This window comes from Alnus glutinosa, chromosome 13 (assembly GCF_958979055.1).
Source record: "Alnus glutinosa chromosome 13, dhAlnGlut1.1, whole genome shotgun sequence".
In the NCBI taxonomy this organism is placed as follows: domain Eukaryota; kingdom Viridiplantae; phylum Streptophyta; class Magnoliopsida; order Fagales; family Betulaceae; genus Alnus; species Alnus glutinosa.
Genome location: NC_084898.1, coordinates 21190275 through 21212825, shown reverse-complemented (window position 1 = coordinate 21212825; position 22551 = coordinate 21190275). Strand labels below are relative to the sequence as shown.

The following is a 22551-nucleotide window of genomic DNA, read 5'->3' as shown; positions in this document are numbered from 1 at the left end:
AATATGTTTGGATGGTTTATCTGAAAAATATTTGAAAATTTTCTCACCCAAACATGCCCTTAGTCTTCCTCCCCCTGCTTCTTTTTTTTTTTTTTTTTTTTTTTTTTTTTTTTTTTGACTTTATTTAAGTTTTTGAATGCAAAAGATAATTTGTTTCACATGAATAACAAACAAAAATGATTTAACATGCAATAACATTTGGTTCAACATTGAGACACTGGTCTGGTAGAATCATGAATATGATGGTAGCATTGAGCTCGAACCAAAATATCATTTATCAAGACAATAATACTACATTCTTCAATGCAGAAAACAATTTAAATTAAAAAAAATATATATCAATTTATATTGTGTGTTGTGTTCTGACAATTATAATTAGCAAAATCTAAGATAAAGGCCTATTCATTTCAAGGCTCTACCTTAAAATAAATTGTTTTATTTACTAGTAAGGCCTGCCTGAGAAAGATACCTCAAAGTCTATTAGTTATGAAGTTCCTGAGTTGCCTTCGAAGGATTTTTCCTGCTGCAGACCTAGGTATGGTGTTTGTAAAGACCACCTTTCTGACCTTCCTGTATGGTGCAACCTGCCAAAAGAAGTGAGACGTTTCTGAAGTTATAGTGATCTGCTCATGGTCAGCAAAGGGAGTGCCCAGAAGCACCACTTGGGTCATGATGAGAAAACCCTGTATGAGAAATGCTACACGCTTTCTCTTTTATATTCCCAAGTGTTTACTCTCTAACGTAGTAATTGCAGAAAGATAATAAGCAGATGTGATTAAAAAACGTTGTGGTGAAAAGCTTTCAACTATCACGTTAAGGAGTAAGTACTTGGAAGTGTCAAAAAGGGAGTTTGTGTAGATTTCTCAACCTTGTATTAAAGCTATAAATATATGCATAGAGCCACAGAGCTCAAAATGAAATACCTGTTTAGAGACATAGTCCATAACAGCTTCTGGGGAGAGCCTGCTTCCATTCTTTCTCACCACAAATGCCACGGGTATCTCCCCAGATTCTTCATCCAAGGCACTGGAGAAAAACAAAATGGAACATTAAGTAGAGATCACAACAAATTATTAGCAAAATTTCAAGCATTTAGAACACCTTTGAACACCAGATATTGAAATTATTCTTGGCCAACATGAGCTTATTTGATAGTACATACAGGATCAAGTTACTGATGTACTTGATTAGAATGACTCATTTTTAAAGACGAGCATAGTTGGTTTCAAAATTGTATTCTTGACTCTGATGACATACCTTTATGTAGGGAATGATTTGCAGGTCATTACCCTCCTTGTGCTCTATTTAGGGCCAATTCCTCTATAAAATCATAAAATGCTTCTGATTCATATTTAACTATAAATCCTATTATTAAACAGATAAGATCATTTTCATCTCGACAGTCGACACCATGTTCAAATGCCGTGTAGAATACTTTCAAGTGCCTCAAGTGCTCACACTTACGCTGTTACTGCAACATCAAGTATCTCAGGATGGGAGATCAACACAGCTTCTAAATCGGCAGGAGCAATCTGCAGAAAGGACATGTTATACAAGAACACATATACTTACAGCAATTTAAAGCATAAACTTTTCAAAAAGGTTTAAGTGCACAACTAGTTGATATTAATGTGCTGAATATTGAGCTCTTCCTTCTATCAAGAAACCCCCTTCCGCCAACAAATTTTTTTTAAAAAATTCTCAATGCACACTGAATTATGTATACAACACTCAGTTTGTCATTTAAGACCATGTGCAAAACAAAGAACACGTTCCTAAAGTGCCCCATATTATGAAGAGTGGTAGGTCATGCAAATTAGATGGCTTTGAGTCTAAACTTTATACCTGAAAGCCCTTGTATTTGATAATCTCTTTCAAGCGATAAAATATATTTATGTATCCATCTTGATCAAAGCAAACAATGTCTCCAGTATGGAGCCAACCATCTTTGTCAATTGTTGATATAGTAGCCTCCACATTATTCAAATACCCTGGAAATATGAGGGCAAAATTAATCTGTTGTAGATCTATGGGATTATAAAAATGGTGGCAAAGGAAATTTATTTTACTCATGCTATGGCTCCATCAGTTTTGCAAGAAAGTTCAGAGAAATTATTATTATTATTATTACTTTTATCATTATTGTGATATGATGGCCACAAGTTGTGGTAAAATCTGGGATTATCTGAGATTGAATTTTTCAGGATGCAAATTATTTGCATGACAATAGGTGGATTTTGGGGATGAGCCATCAGATACCAGCCTACCATGAAGATCTTAAGGGCATAAATGAATTACTGGCAGAATTTATTTATTTATTTTTTAATAGGTAATAATACCCAAGCCTCCATATGGATGAACCCATGACCTCAACCTGCATCCCTTAATTATATGTGGAGGAGATGCTATTAGGTCCAAGAACCATTGGCAGACAAACAAAGAGCTCATAGACCAAATTCATATTTAAATACCTATATAGGTGAGTGAATGACATCTTCAACATATATATGGACATAGTCACTATCTAACATAATTTGAACAAAATAAGTTGAAACATAAGCCACTGTTGTCCCATATGGCATCCAACATGACCAAATTGTTAAAATGAGAGTAACATAGATTTAGCAATCATAAAATGACTAATTAGCATTCCCAGTGGTGGTATATGATCTAGAGGCTGCAACAATTCAGGAAACTGATGAAACTTATTACCTTTCATGATTGCGGGTCCTCGTAGCCAAAGCTCACCACTACTGCCAGGAGGCGAAAAGGAACCAGTATTCTCATCCACTACTTTAGCTTGCATATTTGGAGCTAACAATCCTAGTGAAGAATAATTTTGAAACTTTTCAGTATTGAAGCCACGAGTTCCTACTGCAGTCGACTCAGTCATGCCATAACCCTAAAACAAACAAAATTTATAGCTGGATATTTCCAAAAAAATGAAAGAGACCTACAGAATCCACCAAACGGTACAAGACCAACATGAATGGGCCGGTCTTGATGCTGATGCCAGTGTCTTAACTACCAAAGAATTCAAGCGACAACACAGACAACCTTATGACTTGCTGTAAACCACATTCTGTTTCTGATACAATAGGTTGCCAAAGAAGAAGAACAAAAGTAGGGATTCAATTTTATTTTATTTTTAACATTTTCCGCTGTTTGGATTTGTATATGTATATGTATATTAAGAATATATGAAAATTTAATATTTTGTTTTAGACCTTGGATTGAGGAAAATGTAAGATCCCAACTTCTGATTTATTTCCTCCAATTCAGGTCTCAACCAAACCAAACATGTAATTCAGGTCTCAACAAAAAAGAGTGATAAAGAAAAGCAAATAGGAGTAGTTCTAGTAATAGTAATAATTATGACAATTATGCTGTTAATGGCCATTTTCTCTCTTTACCTGAATGAAATCAACATGAGGCAGTGTCTGAATAAAGTCCTCTATGAATTTCCTGCTCAAAGGAGCTGCCCCACAGGAAACCTGCTTCAAACTCTTCAAACTACTTCCACCAACATTCTTTACTTCCCTTGTCAATGCTGTCAATATCGGTGGAGCAACTGGAAAGTGTGTAATTTTATATCTATCAAGGGCCTTTATCACCGCATTTATATCGAATTTCCTCATCACGACAATGCTAGAACCCAAACACAATAATCCTACCACGAATAGTGATATCCCGTATATATGAAACATTGGTAGAACAGCTAAATACACATTATCCAAACTTGAGTATTCGTACTGTGAAGCCTCAAACCTCACAAAAAGCTCAACCATGGCTATAAAATTCTTATGTGTTAGCACAGCACCTTTGCTCGTGCCAGTAGTCCCCGAGGAATACATTATTGCAGCGGTGTCTTGCTGCTTAATCACTGGCCTAGGAGCCAAATCAAAACAACCAGATATAAGCTTATAAAAAGCCGAAAAAGTAGTTTGCTTCGAATCCAAATTCAGATTTTCTGGTACCCCAATTGCGGGAATACCCAATGCTTGCAGCTTCTCAACGTTTTCAGGTACAGTAAAAGCTAGACACACATTACAATCAGTAATCTGTTTCTTGATTTCGAGTACACTACTGAGAGGGTTCATGGTCGTAACAATTGCACCCAAATACAGAACACCCATGAAAACAATAGGATAGTAAACGGAATTTGGCAACAAAATCAAAATCACATCACCTTTTGAGATACCCGCATTGTGGAGCCCAGAGGCCATGGATTTGACCAAGGGGAAGAGTTCCGGGTAGGAGATTGAAGACCCAGATAAGGAATCAATGAGAGCTGAGACACCATTGTGCTGGTGGGAGAAGACGAAGGAAACAACATCAAGACATGGGTCTGAGGGGAGCTCTACTGAAGGGTGCTTGCTGCGGTATATTCCAGTCTCTGGTGAGTACCAATGTGGGTGCGGTTTTGGGTTTTGGGTGGTTTGTTTCTCTGTGACATGGCACTTGGAAAGGCTTGTTGAGGCTTTTGCCATTGATTTCGAGAGAGAGAGAGAGAGTTCAATAACCAGAAACGTCTTGTTTTTGTACAAGCAGCAGATAGTTTTGACAGTACGAGGATGACAGCAGTTCAGTCGAACGTGTCTCAGCCCTGCGTTCTTGGCCTGAAATGGAGCGAAATGGACGTGTTTGAGAGTTCATTAGAAGGGAACAGGATCATCTCCATTGACGCGGTCAATTTGCCGACGAGGAATGATCGGTTTCATTTTCTCTTATATATATATATAAGATATATAAGAGATGGCAAATTTAGCATTAACTCTTTGAAATTACACGTAAATTTTACGGATTTAATAGTAAATTTACAAAATAGATGGGCAAAATAATGACACTAATCTCCTATCTTGTAAGATTTAAAGTTGGTTATCTAACATTTCTCCGATATTTCATCCATAAAGGGAAACGCTTTTAAAGCGAGGAAGTGCAATTGCAAATATTTGAAACGTGATCCTCTTCGTTTTATTTTTAGTTTATTTGATAATTATGATTTAAAGTTTGTGTATTTAACGATGTATTTGATTTTAAATTTTTAAAAAACGTGTCAATAATGACATTATGTAAACCGTTAGATGTACTATTTTTAAATTCTAACGGTGAAATAAATAGTCTTAGAGAGAATTTTGTTCCACAAGAATGGAACGTGAGTCATTTCCGATTTGTAATAATATCGGATAAGGATCCCTTAAAATTTCAAAATTCTAGAACTATGTAAATTTAGGCAGTTTCTTTCGTTGAATGGCTTGAAAAATTTTACTTATTAAAAATGTGACATGCTATCAAAGAAATAAAAAAATAAATTCTTTCCAAAACTTTTTTTTTTTTTTTTTTTCCCTTTTACTTTTAAAAAGACGCTTCTTTTTCTATAAATCAAAAGATAATTTTTAGCTCAAAGTTTTTTTAAAATATAAAACACAAGAATATTATGAAAATATTCTCAATTTTCATTGATTATGTCACTTTTTAATAGGTAATATTTTGGTTGTCGTTCAACGAAAAAAAGGGCTTGAATTTATGTCATTTGAGAATAAATTGTTAGGCATCCCTGTCCAATAATATCTGCCCAAAGTCATAACGGTATTGATCGTAGTGTCGCATAATTAGTGCATTGCAGCTAACGGAGTTACAACTGCTCTTGTGTAGGCTGTACTCAGTAGCGTAGCCAACTTGTTCACACCAAGAATTAACTTTGATCCCCATTTTCTTTCTAGTACTGGCAATTTCATTGAAAGCATTCATTTGGAGATGTTGGGGCTTCGCTCTTGTCGTTTTGTCTTTGCTCCTAGAGAGGCGAATATGGCAACCCATACTTTAGCTAAAGTAGCTATTTGCAATAAGAATGATGCGTGTTCGCTAGAGGATGTTCCTAGTAGTATCTCTAGCATTGTTATTAGGAAAGCTTGTTTTTTCATAGATCCTTAGTTTTTTGGGGTCAATTTCTGTATCTGTTTTTTGATCAATGCAGTTTCAGAATTATTATGTTCAAAAAAAAAAAACTTGTTCACGCCAAGTGCTATAAATTTTAGATTAAAGCACCATTTGTTTCGATGCAAAAAAAAATTTTAGAAAACATTTTACCTTTTCTTTCTTTCTTTCTTTCTTTTTTTTTTTTTTTTTTTTTTTTTTCTTCTTTCTTTCTTTCTTTTTTCTTTTTCTTTATTATTATTATTATTATTATTATTATTATTTTTTATTATTTTTTTTTTAATGTTTTGGTAATGGGTAAGACCAAATTCGTGCTCAAACTAAAAATATTTTCAGTTGATAAAAAGAAATTTATTTAATTTTTCATAAAATAGTTTCTCTTTTTTAAACTGTAAAACCATTTTCAAGTATAAGCTTTTCATTATCAAATCACCGGAGTTTGCTAGACCACCCTTCGAAGCCGCCGGAGTTTGCCAACTGTTTTTTACCGTCGATTATTTTCGTACGAGTCATACGCCGAAAAATATTTTTTAAAACAATTAAATTTCCTGAAAGACGATTTCGTTGAAAATCGTCTAAACAAATACAGCCATGTAAAATGTTTTCATGAATCACAATAACAAAGGTGGTTAAACTAGAGAAGACATGTATTTATCTCAAATTTTCAGAAAATTTCAATATTTTTTTGGTTGTCAAAAGCTCAGTAATTCAAGTCAGTTCAGGTAGTACACAGTTGTGCATGCTTCTTTCAAGTGCTTGAACATTGTTTTCATGCATGTTCAGAAGAAATGATGCTTCTCAATGAGATTTCCAGGAAAAGGAAAACGCTGAAATCATGAAAAGAGATTGGAATTTAAGTGGGCTTTCTAAGATTACAAGCTTTCAATTCTAGCTTCTTGACAATCAAACCAAGTAGAACCCCCAACTACAGTTGAAGAAAATGCCACAACCCAACTACAATTACATCTTGATGAAACAATAATTACAATTGACACAACATCAACGGACGGCGGTGAAAATGCTAAATAGAAGAATAGGTTAGGGTTTCTTGTATGCAGACAACTATATATCAGTTCATGGCTCAACCTTTTAATGATAGACATACTGTGGTGGGGAGGAGGGGTCATAAACATAATGGGGTGGGGAGGATGGATGATCAACATAATGAGGTAGGGAGGAGTGATCATAAACATATTGGGGTGGGGAGGATGGATGATCAACATAATGAGGTGGGGAGGGGGGATGATATACATAAAGTGGCGGGGAGGAGGGATGATGGACATAACGTGGCGGGGAGGGGGAGCTGAGTTCGCTCGTTGAGGGGCTGACCGTGTGGGTTTGATGTTTGTCTAGTCTGACCTGAACTAACTCATCTTCTTCCTCAAATGACCGGAAAATTGGGTGCAAATAAGCATCAGCTAAGCATGCCTTTAAGTTAATGCCAGGTTCTGTAGTCTGTTCCAACATATCCTTTGCCATGGCTTCCTGAAGAAGGAACAGAGGCAAATTAATTTATCAGCACTCAAATACAAGTTTTCATGCCTCTCTTCAAGTCAAATAAAGATAAATCAAAAGCCATCACAAAAGAAATATCATGGAGAACAAAGTTTATTGATTTTATGTACAGCCATAATAACCATCAAATAAAAATAGATCACCTTGAACTCTCACAATGCCCTTATATTATCGCAGGACAGTGATAATAACAATTAGTCTAATTTGAATGTTATCCAGAAGGAAATGGACCCATACCAAATCTGAATCTGACACATAATGGACTTATTTAAATGTTGTGGACATTTAGGAGGCAACTAAAGGTAGTACGGGCAGTCTAATTATCTGTCTACTTCTAGCACATGCTAACATTTAATGCAACAGGTCTTCACCTCCTTTGGCATAATGGGATCCAGAAAGGGGCTTCTTCCAAACATGATTTAATGTGTCAAGAAACACCCATTATTTAATATAAAAATTCCAGCTTTTGATACATTCAGAAAGCTGTGATGAAAACGATTTATTTGCTTGCATGTGACAGACAAACTTCCATTAACTGCTGTCCGATGTATAAGGTTACAGACACCAGTTTTAGAAGCAAATAGAATGTTAAGAATTGAAAAACTACTTCAAGACGGTGAAGGAATTAATTGTGCCCCAACACGAACACCAAAATTCCATTCATGAAAATTAAGATAGATTTGCCTGGTTCACTTATAAACCCAAGTAACTAGTGGGAAAGTTGCTTTGTTAATTCTTACGCCTTCTTTTTACTGGTAGGTAGTTAAAGGAGGGGCTCAAAAGGAGATGATGATATAAACTCTAAATGCCTTGAAGAGACTTGAGCCAAACTACAAGTACAACCATCAGCAAAACTTTACCATCAAGCCTAATGACATGTTTCACGTAAAAGGATAGTCAAATTTCATTTTACTATATGTAGTGTCAACACAATTTCATCTGTAGAGCTGTTTAGCTTGAATATATTACTAAAAGACATGTACGAGTAAAGAAAAAAGTTTGGCAGTTAATTGTTGGATAGTTTGGAGCTTACCTCAAGTGGGTATTTCCTAAATGCAGGTTCAAAGCGATTCTTGCAATATTTGTGGAATGATAATGTCAATACGGGCAAAACAACAAGCAAAGGAGTGGAATTGGCAGCTTTCTTTGTGCTAAGCAGTCCCATCAAAAGAAGTTGGGATATCAACAAGCTTGCTATTATGCGGCTGTGGACAAGTGGCCAGAATGCAGCAACGCTCTCATATTGTTGATTGTAGACATTGATTATCTGTGTAATCAAACAGGGTCTAAAATTACAAGAATTATTGAAAACATAAAAAATCCACAAAATACAATACAAATATATGATCATAGAACCAAGTTCTACAAATATCAATTTTCTTCTTTATTATTTGCTTTTGGTTTGTCACCAAGCTCTCTATATGTAATCTGTTACCTATACAAATTTTGATGAGCATATATTCATCTTCAGGTAAAATCACTAATTGTGTATTCCTCTATTAATGTTGTGATTGCACATAGATTTAATTATTGGCTAATTATACTTGCATATGCTTCCCTTAATATTGAGTTCTTTCATCTATATCTTTGAGCTCTCAAAATGGAACGAAGAAACTTTGAGGACCGTAAGAGGACTTTGCAAGAGATTTAAGTCTTTATTTTTCAACACCCTGTATCTTTGGACGATTCTTTTTGTTTCTTTTTTGGCGATTAGTTATCATGATTTTCTTTTTTTTTTTTGCTTCTACTGGTTAGGTGGCTTCTCTTGTATGTTTTCTGTGTACCTGGAGGCACCTTACGTTTTTAATAAAATTTTGATTACTAATAAAAAAAAAATTGAGTCCTTTCAACTGGGACATGAAATATTGAATGTTTCTTAATCATTCTTGATAATCCTGGTACTTCATTCCTAAATTATAATCCTTACTAGCATCTATAATTCCAAAACCTAGATACTCCATTTTTAATTACACATATTAAGCCCAATTTATTGTTTTGGCTATCTTGCTTAACTGCATAGTTATTGTGATACAATTCAAGATAGTAATAAATGTTGTTAAGACAGATGGGAAAGAGTAAACAAAATGCAAGGATTGTGGATAAACTGACCTGATGGCGGTAAACTAAGTAGGCCAAGGCAAAGAAGACTAGTATAAAAGGAAGAAGGATCGGAGTAATCACGGCATACACAAGCCCCAATAGGAAGTACAATTGGAGACTTGGGAGAGTCTCTGGGAAATCAACACTCCCAGGGTTCATTGCTTTTTCTCTATCTCTTTCAGTTTTCACCAGAAACATGTTCTTTAGATGGAATATTACCAACGGCTTCAACCGAAGAATCTCACTAGCAATGCCAGCCCACCCATCAACCATTATATATGTAATAAAGAAAGTAGCTTTCATTGGTATGGAGACCCCAATGGTTCTTGGAATCCTATAACAAAGAGTGAAGTTCCACAAAAGTCAATCACATCAGATGCATCTATCATTGTTATATAAAAGACATAGAAAAATCATTCTGCTTAGATGTAATACTATAAAGATTGCAATGATGTTATGTTTTAGAGTAAAATTATTTGCATAAGAAATTAAATGCAGCTAATCTCTCCATCAATACCATAAGTACATTTCTAAAAGCACTGTCGCAGCTAGATACTTTTTATGAATGCAATGAGAAGTAATGAAGTAAGGTGGTGCAAAATGGTAGCCCTTACTATTTGTGAAAAATGAATTGGCACATAGAAACCAATGCTAAATGGATTATAATGAATCACTATTTCATTGTTTCTGCTTATCATTATGCTTTTACTGGCTTTCCCAATTTCATTGTGGAGATAATTGACAAACTTGTACCTCCAAATAGCAAAATCTTATGAAACATGATCTTTGCCAACATAATGCAGGCCTTCTACCAAAAAGAGAAACCACTGCTTTAAAGAATATGTATGCAACACACATATGGTATTTGTATAAAGCCTTTCCTTATCCAAACAACAAAATGAAAATAATTTATTTCTTTATCTTTTACATTACTTCTTGTCTTTTCGTTTCTTTTCCATGACAAAGACCTCTGACCTATTGGGGTGCCCATGCAACCACCTTTTTATTATATATATATTTTTTATTATTATTTTGCAAGGATTAAGTCAGGCTCCAATCCTGAAAAAAATAAGCTCATATTTTCTCAAAACATTCCTATAAGAAGGTGTGAAAAGTTTTCTAAAAAATGTGTCGTGTTTGTTTTTGGAAAAGTGTTTTGTTTTTTGTTTTTGTTTTTTTTTTTTTTTAAAAAAATAAAAATAAAAAATTGTTCTGTTTGGTAATTATTTTCTGAAAAGTGTGTTTTTGTGTTTGAAAAGAGAAAAGACTTCAAAAACATTAGCATACGTCGCAATATTTCTTCAAAGCAAAACCTATATTATATTCATAATACCATAAGTTTGATTTCTTAAGAAGGAAAAAAGAACATTCAGAAACATCAATAAGAAATACATAAAGCATCACAAACAACTATATAATGCCAATTAGCCTTCGACTATAATCCCATCCCTTTCATCGGAATATGATATTTCATTGAACAGGAAACTGAAGTGCAGAACAGAGACTAACACTTTGATAATTTGAACAACTATACACCATTTCTCTAAATAAATACAAAAAATGTAATTGCTGTTGAAACATATATATATTGAAACCTGAGTAGATTATTGTTTCATCTTGTTACACTTACGTTGCAACTTCTTAAAGCACAAATAATTGTACCAAAGAAGAACTTCTACAACTTGATAGTCATTTTCAAAATTGAAATTTTTATTAAAAATGCAAATATGTGGTCCACTTTGATAATTTTTAGGTTAGCGGCACTATAAGGGAAATCACATTGAGAAAGTTACAACTAAAGACAGCCATATAACATTTATTGTAATATTTTCAAACATGGAAGAAAGAAAAAGCTTAAGTAATAAGATGGAATTTTTTTTTGATAAGTAATAAGACGGAATATTACTCGGTAGCCGATTGGTGAAGGAAAGAATGCAGTTGCTCAAATGCTGTTCCAGTCACAATGCTTCCCAAGAATACATTCACTAACATAAAATAATAGTATTTTGATGCTGCTTTCCGTTCTAGTGTTGAGAATGCTATATGTCCCTCAATTTTTGACATGATCATCAAGACTGTTGGAAGAATATATAGGAAGACTTTAAGGGCTAGACCTGGAAGGAAGCCTTGTAAGAATGACTTAATGAATTTCCTGCACAAGATTGACGACAAGCTTCTAGTAAAGGATGGACAAAAGGAAATGCATAGAATGAAAAACTATTGGAATTGAGCTGCTATGGTGACCATGATATAAGAAAAAGGCCATGTCTCACATGTAGTGGTGAGAAAGCACCAACAGATCAATCAGTCAATTCCAAACATGAGTAGATCTTTTAAAGGTTTATAACTGAATCCACTACCTAGTTGTGGCAATATGAAAATTCATAGCATCTACCAAAAATGGTAGTACCTTCAGTTTTAAAGCATTACAAAGTAACAAAAGAAACATAAATAAGATATTCAAATAGCACATTCAATGAAACTATAATCATCACAAATAAAACAGTAAGCCCTATTGATGAATAAGCTAAAAGGCCATATGGAAAATAAACAGATAAGAAACGGTTCGCATCAACCATTTATTTATATTCATGGAAACAACAACTGAATATCTGTCATTTTACTGCACTTGATTGCTTGCTTATGCCGACCAAGCTCTTTTGGCCTTCACAAGGCTTTTCTGATTTATTAATAATGTTAGAAATCAGGAAAGCATAACCAGTTCTCATTCCAATACATACCGAGAACCTTCCATTTAAGTTTTCAAATTGCTGTAAGGTATGGGGGATCCGTAACTCTTATACCTTCTAAAGGACCTTTTTTTTTGGTAAGTAAGACCTTCTAAATCACAACATATGTTGATGGTGGTAATCTAAATCAAACATTCACTATAATTACAAAGATAGAAAAGAAAAAGGGCCACACATCCTCATGCTATTTAGTAATGATGAGAAGAAGAGAATGCAACAATAATATGAGCTTTTTACCAAGTGAGATATGAACCAAGTACGGAACAACACCTGTCATACTTCATTTTTTTGAAGTTGTATAGGTATGTTGTCTGTGCCAAGTGATCAAAAGAGAATGCTACAGGTTTCAAGCAATTTAAGTAAAGAACTTTCACTTGAGAAGTCTTTCCACATGAAGCAAATAAGCTATCATAACTCTTAGATTTTGCATAATCATACAGTTCCCAAAACATAAATCCAATTTAAGTTTACTTACAGTTCTATCACAGATCTGAGGAAAGGAGCAACTCTTTCAAGACCTTCCAAATTTGCAAGGGATTGCACAAATGCAATGGGTATCATGTAGAAGAACACCAAAGCAAACACTGACATCGATATTACAAGTTTCCGGATGGTTAAAGAAAAAAATGGTATGGCCAGGTTCCGCCAAAATACATCACGAGGTTCTGGGGCCCAATTTGTCAACCAAAGTGTAGGATTTTTGCTTTGCTGTGTCTGTGCACAAACAGCAGCTCCCCAACGGGAATTGAATGAAACAAAAGCTACTGGCAGAACAGATTTTGGGTCTTTGACAATTTTCTGGCGCTCCGATGTCAACTATAGCAAAAAAGATGCAGCCATTAGATTAAAGCAATCCAACAATTCGAAAAGGAATGAACACTGCATGATTATGCCGAGTGAAATGAAACTAATTCTACGGAGGTTTTTGAACAGGTGAAGAGCAAAATACCACAAAAGTTTAAATAGATTGAAAATGAGTAAGAGGTCATGACTTACTATTTTATCCAGCTGCTTAATCTGTTGTTTGTAGTACTCAATGGAATCAATTCTTTCACCACAAAGCCCCAAAAATCCTGTCTGAAAATGAAGATAGATTAAACCATCAAATCCAAAGCTCCAATAATCTATTGATGGATAATAAAATTGGATAGAGATATATTCAACAAACAAAATTTCGAGATTTCAGTTCACAAGAACAAAATACCTTTCTAGTTGGCCTCTTTTCTGGGTGCCTTTCAAACTTAAGCTGGTTATAGTCCAGCCAATTCTGGAACCTCTCTCTTTGTCTCACGAGTTTAGCATATTTGTTTGCATTGTAGACTGCCTGAATAAAGACGAAGCTAGCCATCATGGAAAATATATAAACCAACCAAATATCTATAGGGAAAGTAAAGACACAAACATCATCATTTTATAGTTTGTCCATTAAACTATCTCAGTTGGATCAGAATTAATTATATGGAAATGGAAGTTTAGCCATTAAATAGTTTTAAGAAAATATAATACCTGGTGACAGAGATAATGATTTGGGTGATTAGTTTGAAAAAAGTGGTCCACAGTATCCGACACCGAGTGTCCATGAACATGTGGCACGTTCCTCACCACTACCTGCAAAAAATAAAAGCAAATATAAAATAATATCCCAAGACTTCTGAAAAAATTTCAAGACAAATCTAAGAAATACAAAATGTATATCATAATAAATCAAAGTTCAAAGAGTACTTAGAAACTCATTGTTATAATACTTTTACAATTAAATCTTAAAGGCTTATCATCCATGTATCACACTTGTACCATTCGTTAGAGTTCTATCAGATTGTAAACCATGCAAGAAAGAAAAGTGTAAAGCCTGATAAAAAAAACAATTAAACTTGCGCAAATGTCCCTACTACATTTATAATTAAAACTTAATAGGACTCATCATTGATGTATCATACTTATATCCTTCATTGGAGTTCCATCAGATTGTACACCATGCAGGTCAAATACATTCCATTCCTAGACCAACTAAACCTAGAATTACAGCAGACAAAAACCGCCTCATGATTAACAAAGATTCTAAGGTGCACAATAAGTATCTTGCTCAATATATCTGACAAGTTGCACTATACGTCAACCCAAGATGCATCTTCCTCTCCAGGACTATGAAAAGGTACTTTTGAAACACCAATAGGCATTAAAAGAAAGAAAAAAAGAATTAAGTACTATATCTTACTTTGATGTGGAAGCATATAAATGGGTTTATGGTCTTAATAGGATTAGCCTTTATCATAGTTTATCCAAAAATGTAATAAGTTCATAACATACCAAAAAAAAAAAAGAAGAAGAAGACAAAATGAATATGACTATGATGAAAGAAGAAATTTTTTAAGAATGGGTTTTTTGAATGATATGAACAAATATGAATGCTTTCACTCATAGAAAATGTCGCGCATTAACATATTGGAAGGCATCTTTCACAAATTTCAAGCTTCAATGAAATAGGTTAGGTATGGTAGCATTCTTGAGTAAATTATATATCTATTTGATACATCTTCAATTCTAACATCATTCTTATATATCCATTATAAAATTTAAGGGTTAATTACATTTAACCCCTCTCAACTACTACTCATTTACACATTACCCCTACAAACTGCCAACTGTCACACTCAACACGCTTATACTGCCAATCATCCCAGATCGTTAAGACTTAGTTAAGTTGTGCTTTAATATTCTTCTATGTACCTCTTGATGATTTTCTTTAATTATACTGCACACAATGCCTATTATGCAAGCCTTCTAAGAAAATAGAATGAAAATATGTAACAAGATCCTGCCAGATAAGTAATACTGAAGAAAAGACTTAGTTAAGTTGTGCTTTAATATTCTTCTATGTACCTCTTGATGATTTTCTTTAATTATACTGCACACAATGCCTATTATGCAAGCCTTCTAAGAAAATAGAATGAAAATATGTAACAAGATCCTGCCAGATAAGTAATACTGAAGAAAATAAGCATGACCCTCAAACTGCACGCTATTGAGTTAATATACGACAAGCAAATTGATAAACAATCACGATTCTTTCCTTTTACTGAAAAAATGCTTAAAATTTTCCTTAGATTATTACAGAGAAATTATTAGTCCAACTCACCGTGAACTGCTCTGCACGCCTGTGTTGTGAAGCCAAGAAATGCATTCTCATTGATGCAACATAATCATATTCCTTGTATAGCATGTAACAAGTCCATATTGTGAACAAGTATTGCAATCCTATGTGGAAAAAAAACCTGAAATTTAAAGATTATAATTTTTTAGAATTAGCATTAATTAGAATGAGATCTGTTTTAAAAGAGAGTTAATATTAAAAAAAAAAAAAAAATGTTACAAGATTACAGTGGAAGATTTTTCATTGAAAAAAAAAAGAGAACAGGTAATAATGCTACTATAAATTCTGGCATTTCAATAAAACGGAAGTCATATCACAAGTTCTTAGTATTGAAGTTAGAACTTTGAACTGCTTTAAGTCAATGAACATAAAATTTAATTGTTTTGCAGTCCAACGTGAGCAAGGAACCTAAATGAATTGTCTGAATGAAAATGACTAAGATAACATCAGAATGTCTTCAATGTTACAAGTCAAAAGAGCAACTCCGTAATCTTAACAAGCCAATTCTACAAAGAAACCTTTTCTTTCATTTTGGGGGAGGCTTTGAACTTTGTATAACAGATTGAATGAATTTGAGAACTTCGAACTTTGTATCTGTGGAAGGTGGTTTTTGTGTCCCATTTGTTGCTTAGTTTTGGGAATTTTCTTGTTCGTTTTTCGATTTCTAGCTAGGTGCTTTCTTTTGTATATTTCCGGTGCATTTGGGGCGCCTTTTGTTTTTAATAAGACCAATTTATTACTTATCAAAAAAAAAATAGAGACCTGATCCCTCAAATGAATTTGGTTGTTATATATCACACAACATTCAGGATAAAAGGGCCCCAATCCAATGTACATTTGTTGTTTGCCTATCTTTCTATCTGAAGAAACACATTCTAGGCACAGATCATTGCTATTGTTTATATCAATTGACTGTTCTAACTAAAACATGTACGGTAGTAGGAGTATAACAAACAAGAAAGAGATGAAAAGTTAAAAGTTAAAATTTGATTTCCATTAACATTGATTTCTTCCTACTACATATAATTTTACTTGAAGAAAAATCATTTAAAATATTCTTTCTTCTTAAAGCTGATTTTGAACTTTGTATCACAGATTGAATGGATTTGAGACCTGAGCACTCAAAATGAATTGTTTGTTACATCACACAATATTCAGGATAAAAGGGACCCAAGCCAAAAAGTACATTTGTTTTTTGCCTCTCTAGGCACAGATAATTGCTATTGTTTGTATCAACTGGCTGTGCTAACCGAAACATGTACCATAGTATGAGTAAAACAAACAAGAAAGAGATGAAAAATAAAAAGTTTAAATTTGATTTCCATTTACAGTGATTTCTTCCTATTAAATAGAATTTTACTTAAAGATCTGTTTTACGGTCTAAGTCAAAAAAAATTTTTAAAAAAAAAAATTGATGAGATTTACCCATTTAAGGAATTTATGTCCATTGGCCTACCAAGCGATTTTAGTTTAATCACAGAATTCATTGCAATCCTTCAAATTTCATAATAGAGTGGTAGAACCATACATAGGATTGTGAATAATGACAGTATGATAATCACAGAAAGCTGATATCCACACTCAACCCATGCTTTCCATACCATTTAATGTGAAATATAAAAATAACCATGCCTTTAACATTGATTTTATTCTTACTGACATAATGCCAAATGCCTGTATACCATATCTCATCTACAAACTGCAAAATAGTAGAGCAGGCATTGGTCTAGTTTCACTTCTGCCTTCAGTAGTTTGAAAAGCACTAGAAAACTCAACACTTAAGCTAGTCACCAGCGTAGAAATATTTTATCAGTATCATGTGTACATACTATAGATTTGAAGTAACTTAAATTACCTTATAGATTCCGGGCGAACATTTGATATTGAAAGCTTATCAATATCACTCACGACCAGTTCTTTTCTAAGGAAAAATAGTGTTCCGCTTGATACATTGACTGGAATGAGGATAAGAAGTGCCAGGACAGTCATTGGTACAAAAATTTTTAACCTGTAAGACACAAGAGTAAAATTTAGTCACAAAAACACGAGCAGATACAGAATTTTTAAATCCCAAAGCCTCAGCCAAGGTTACAAATCAATAGAAAAGATGATTCATATTATTTGCTTGAGTTTATGAATCAACGGAAAAGTTAAGAGTCAATGCAAAATGCCAGTGTTTTTTTTATTATTGTTCCTCTGTTTCTTGATTTCACTTTGCACTATAACCCCAATGTTTGGGGTTGCAGATAACAATGTTGTTAACTTGCTAAGTGAATATTGATCAGATGATATAATCCAAAGCTCGCAACTTTAGAGAACATGAAATTGAACCACATGGACTCCATCTGGACCAAAAAAGTCTTAACGTTCATTCGGATGTTAGGCTCATGACCTCATATGGACCAAGATAGAATTTTTGGAAGGTACTTTTTTTTTTTTTATAAGTAATGTAAAAATTTATAGAAAGGGTAAGGCGCCCCTAAGTACACAAGCAGTATATACAGGGAGTTCCCATATGCCCAAAACCCAAAAAAAGAAAAAATACCCACAACCCAACCCACCAAAAAAAGCCCACAACCCCAACACCCACAACCCCAAACCCACAAGACAACAAAGCCCAAAGCCCAAAACCCTCAAATGCTAACAAGCGTGAGCCTTGCCTTTCCCACACCTATATGATACTCCCTTTGCATCATAACTAATGGAACAATTAGAATTCAGAAGCTCCCTACCATCCTTAACCTTCCGAAGGGTATCCTCTATCCCCTCATCCCCAACCAAAGCCCAATCTAAAAGGGTGGCAGGGGAAAAATCACCCAAAGGGTACGGAAACTCTCCATCCTCATCCCAAAAATCTCCATCCTTGCCATCACTAACTGCCATCTCCAAAGATGGACCAAATCCATACTTTTCGGAAATGAGAACGTGACGGATTGATAACACCGAGAGCTACTGGAAGAGGACCCCAACCCGCAAAAGAACTCGGTTTTAGAAAACCCCTCCGGAGAAAACCCACTTCAGCACTTAATTTCCATCTGAAATTACACTACAATAAAGCACATCACATCCAATTGAAGTTTAGCGAATACATTGAGACTCATTAAAGCAATTTCTCATAATCAAAATTTCAAGCACTCTCTCTCTCATAAGTATGCAAGCACCATAATCTGTTTAGGGAAATGTTGAACAAAGAAAGCATTTCAAGATATTCTTAGTACCAAAATTATGAAACTGTAGATAAATAATGGAGGAAGGGAAAAATACAAAACCAGTACGCATAGATGTGGCAAAAGAAACATTATGAAAAACAAAGATGGAGAAGGAAAATGTGGAGAAACTTGGAAACTCAAATGTTCACAATCCAGTACAAAGTCCCAAGAATTGAAAAAAGCAACATCTTCTTGTAGACAAACTTGAGTACCCAAGCTCAATGCAAAAGAAGGGAAATTAGAGTTTCTCTAAAAAAATGGCTAATTTGCAATTAATCAATTACCAGAACTATTCAACACCAAAAGATTAAGGAGAATAAAGAATATATAGAACCTTATAGGGAAAGAAATCGAAAACTCTTAATCTGATGACACTATAGGCTGAAGTGCCAGTTGTCTCCAATTCATTTCTCTGATGTTTTTCTCAGCTATAAAACAGGGTAACTATGTATTATTTTGTAAGGAAAACAGCTAAATAACAATGGCATAGACACAAAGAGACAACCGGGAAATTTTTCACCTTTTTTCTTTTGGATATGACCAACCAAGGGGAGGGAAAATTTCAAACCTTTCCATTGCAAAGGTCAAGAATTTTTCTTACAAATACAAGCAATATCCACATGTATGCAAAGTTATATTCCAAGCCAATATTGAGCTTGCCATAATTAATTTTATTAATTCTCAAATTTTAACTACAAAGCTCATAATCAAAGCTAAACGTGAAAATTACATTTTTATCCGTTCTGAATATTTTTATTTTCAAAGAATCTCTATAAGAAAGCAACAAGTCGTGTTGCACCCCTCGTTTACTTATCAAAAAGAAAGAAAGCAACAAGCACAACAGAATACGGAGACGAAGAAAAGAAAAGAGATAAAGCTGGACAATCAATTTTTGGGTGAACAACTTCAACGGAAAAGAAGCGCAACAGCAGAGGTCAAAGACTTCAAAGTTCTCTCACCATATAAGTCAAAATTATTTTCTTAGTCAATAAGTAAAGAATTTTATATGACCAACAACAAGAACCACATATATAATTCAAAACATTGCAAACTACATGCAATTGCTCCAGATTCAAACTTTTCTCAAGAAACCAAACACCACCGTGGACCAAAAACATTGAAGAAGGAAGAAAGAAAAGGAAAAATTAGTACCCCAGAAATAAATCTCACACAAGCACTAATTATTTCACTCCAAGTTCATCAAATTTGTACCAACATATATATATATATATATATATAACACTGAACAATGAAAATTGTATCTACCAACTACAATTTCTCGAGAAACAAACAACACCCAGAGCCAAAAATTCCATAGAAAGCAAGAAAAACAGAAGAAGGGAGAGTACCCCAGAGTGTAAATTCTCAAGAAAACGGCAGAGTCCACACCAGCATGGCTTATAATCTCAGCCTCACTCCTCCTCATAGCCTGAGGCATCCAGTTCAAGAAAGTAAAATAAGTCATGACATTGAGGTTGACAAATTTGCCCACATAATTCCTGGAACGCCTTGGGCTGGTTCTTTCCCCCTTAATGTACCATTTGGGAAAGTAGACCCTGTCATTGATGGGTTGGATTCTGAGGATAGCAAAGGCCAGCAGAAAGGCAAAGGCAGTGACTATGTTAATGAATGCTGAGACTCCAATATCCTCAAGAGTAGCCATTGAAGAATTCAGAACAACCCAGAGAGAGAGAGAGAGAGAGAGAGAGAGAAACAGGGATGCGTGTGTAGAAGAAGGAAGCAAAGGTGGGTGGTGAAGTAAAACAGAGAAAGGAGAGAATATTGTCTTTTTCAGTATTTTAATTATATGAAAGTGGGCATGTAATGGGGTTTGATCTGTTAAGGCTGTTATGTCCCAACTCAAATTTATAATGTTTTTTTACATCAAACTTCTAATACTTCTAGTTTTTTGTTATTATCTGTTTTAAATCCTGGATTTGGGTTTTGATGATTGACTTAGAGGGTGCCCATGTGAGGTTAGTAAAGGACAGTAAGAGTGAAAGGATTTTGCTTTTTTGGGTGGGGGTTAATGCATGTTTGCTGGGGTTAATCTTTGCTTCTTTTTGTCAAACTCTTTCATTAAAAGAGAAAGAAAAAGAGAGCTTCTCTCTCTCTCTCTCTCTCTCTCTCTGTTTGTGTCTTTTTCAGTTACCCACCGTTTTTCACACGGCGGGAAAGCTGGATCCCATCATTTTAGTTCACTAAATCAACGGCAGAATAACCGTAATGAGATTGCTTGCCAAGATTTGCTGACGAACTATATTGGCCCTCTGAAAAAACCCTAAACTATTGGAAGCCAACTAGAGACGAAGATAATCCCAATGAATTTTCATTTTTTTATTTATTATTATTTATTATTTTATAGTAAGTTAGTTGACTTAATTGGGTGGTTGACTAAGTCTAACTGGAAGGCACTTAACTCAAAAACTCATTAATTGTTATCTCAATATTTACTTCTTTTTTTCTTTTTAATAAATGTAGGATAGCTTTAACAAAATAATCTCACACTTACAATTAAATTCTTTTCCATCCGAACTTTACTTATGATTTGTTTAACGGCAGCCTTTGCTAAGCTATGTGTCACGGAGTTAGCGATTCTGCTGATGTGACTAATTTGCCAGCTATGGAGTGAAGCTGTCAACATGTGTGTGTGTCTTCCGCTAGTTGTAGAGTGCATCACATTTACCACTCGGAGAACGTTACCTTCCAAAATAAGATTATGTAGCCCCAATTCTTTGCTAAACACAACTGCATGGAAACATCAAACGCCTCCGCTGCAGCCAATTTTAAAGTTTCAATTTTAGTCAAAGTTCTGGCTGCTATCACGTGGCCCTCGTAATCCTGCACCACAAGTTTTATGCCTATACATCCATTTACTTTATCCACCGATGCATCTCAATTCACCTTGTAAATAGTAAAAACCTTGTAAAGGAGCTTTCCATTTTATTTTCTATATTATATTTTTGCCCACTTTTTTTTTTTTTTTTTAATAATTCAAACTTATTATTTTTTCCAAATTTAATCATATATCTTTTCTAATACATCTAAAGGCATTCTTAAAATACTGAGAGCTCGTCTCTCCCATAGAAAACCCTTTTCTTTGTTCAGCACCAAGAAAACTGAAAGCTCGTCTCTGTTTACTTAAGTATAACAGGAAGCTTTTTTTTTTTTTTTTTTTTTTTTTCTGTTCTTTTTTCCTCTTACAGAACTAATTGATCATGGAATTGAAGGTCATGGGTCCACGCTTTAATCCACACAAATGATGACACAGGCGAGTGAGAGGGTGGGAAAAGAGTTGTGCTTGAGTAATGCATAAATAATTTTTTGTCATATATATTGAAAAGTTCTTTTATATCCGAACTAGGAATTCTAAAATAAAGTCTTTATATGAACTAGGGTTGAATTGGTAATTTTTAACACGACCCGCAAACTTGACATGAACCCAACACAAAATTATTAAGTTAAAGTTGAGGGGTGCGGAACCGTTTAATTAATGGATCTAGTTAGGTTGACGTATATAGTCTTATATGCATGCCTCAATAAGATCAAAACTCGACACGCGACAATTTTTGACACGACTCGCGAACCCAACATTAAATTAGTAAGTTACGGTTAAGTGGTCTAACCAGCTTAATTAAATAAGTCGGGTTAAAGTTGACGTATATAGTCTTATATTCATATCTTAACACTATCTAACCCCAACATGCAAACACAAATTACTGCCCATTCTGGGTGATTAAATAGTTTTGTTTGATTAAAAAATTCAATTGATAGTAATTTTGAAAATACTTCCTTACCAAATGTTGCCTAATAACAACTTTTTCCCTTTATCTATTAAAAAAATATAAAGAAAGAAGAAAAAAAAGACTATTTTTTCCCTTTGGATAGA

At 34.2% G+C, this 22551-nt stretch overlaps 2 protein-coding genes across 2 annotated transcripts; both read right to left on the bottom strand.

Moving 5' to 3' along the window:
• Nucleotides 1-355: 355 nt before the first annotated feature.
• Nucleotides 356-4689, bottom strand: LOC133854894 (4-coumarate--CoA ligase-like 6). Its single transcript, XM_062291161.1, has 6 exons — nucleotides 3414-4689; nucleotides 2713-2902; nucleotides 1846-1991; nucleotides 1465-1532; nucleotides 924-1026; nucleotides 356-584 (listed from the first exon to the last, which is right to left on the bottom strand). The coding sequence occupies exons 1-6, from the start codon at nucleotides 4488-4490 to the stop codon at nucleotides 471-473; spliced, it is 1698 nt and encodes a 565-aa protein (XP_062147145.1). The 5' UTR covers nucleotides 4491-4689; the 3' UTR covers nucleotides 356-470.
• Nucleotides 4690-6765: 2076 nt separating this feature from the next.
• On the bottom strand, nucleotides 6766-20556 carry LOC133854213 (CSC1-like protein At1g32090). The gene is made up of 11 exons (XM_062290301.1): nucleotides 20012-20556; nucleotides 17309-17461; nucleotides 15439-15574; nucleotides 13809-13910; nucleotides 13507-13626; nucleotides 13299-13379; nucleotides 12778-13118; nucleotides 11459-11704; nucleotides 9562-9886; nucleotides 8486-8719; nucleotides 6766-7422 (listed from the first exon to the last, which is right to left on the bottom strand). The coding sequence occupies exons 1-11, from the start codon at nucleotides 20323-20325 to the stop codon at nucleotides 7027-7029; spliced, it is 2448 nt and encodes an 815-aa protein (XP_062146285.1). The 5' UTR covers nucleotides 20326-20556; the 3' UTR covers nucleotides 6766-7026.
• Between the last annotated feature and the right edge of the window lie 1995 nt (nucleotides 20557-22551).

Excerpts from the sequence above, each read along its gene's own strand:
- LOC133854213 (XM_062290301.1), bottom strand. The coding sequence starts at position 20,325 with ATGGCTACTCTTGAGGATATTGGAGTCTCAGCATTCATTAACATAGTC. Across the intron at positions 9,887-11,458 it reads CTTCACCAATCGGCTACCGA|GATTCCAAGAACCATTGGGG; the intron begins GTAATATTCCGT and ends TCTTTGTTATAG. Across the intron at positions 8,720-9,561 it reads ACTTAGTTTACCGCCATCAG|ATAATCAATGTCTACAATCA; the intron begins GTCAGTTTATCC and ends TTGATTACACAG.
- LOC133854894 (XM_062291161.1), bottom strand. The coding sequence starts at position 4,490 with ATGGCAAAAGCCTCAACAAGCCTTTCCAAGTGCCATGTCACAGAGAAA. Across the intron at positions 2,903-3,413 it reads CTCATGTTGATTTCATTCAG|GGTTATGGCATGACTGAGTC; the intron begins GTAAAGAGAGAA and ends TGTTTGTTTTAG. Across the intron at positions 1,027-1,464 it reads CTTGATGTTGCAGTAACAGC|TGCCTTGGATGAAGAATCTG; the intron begins GTAAGTGTGAGC and ends GTTTTTCTCCAG.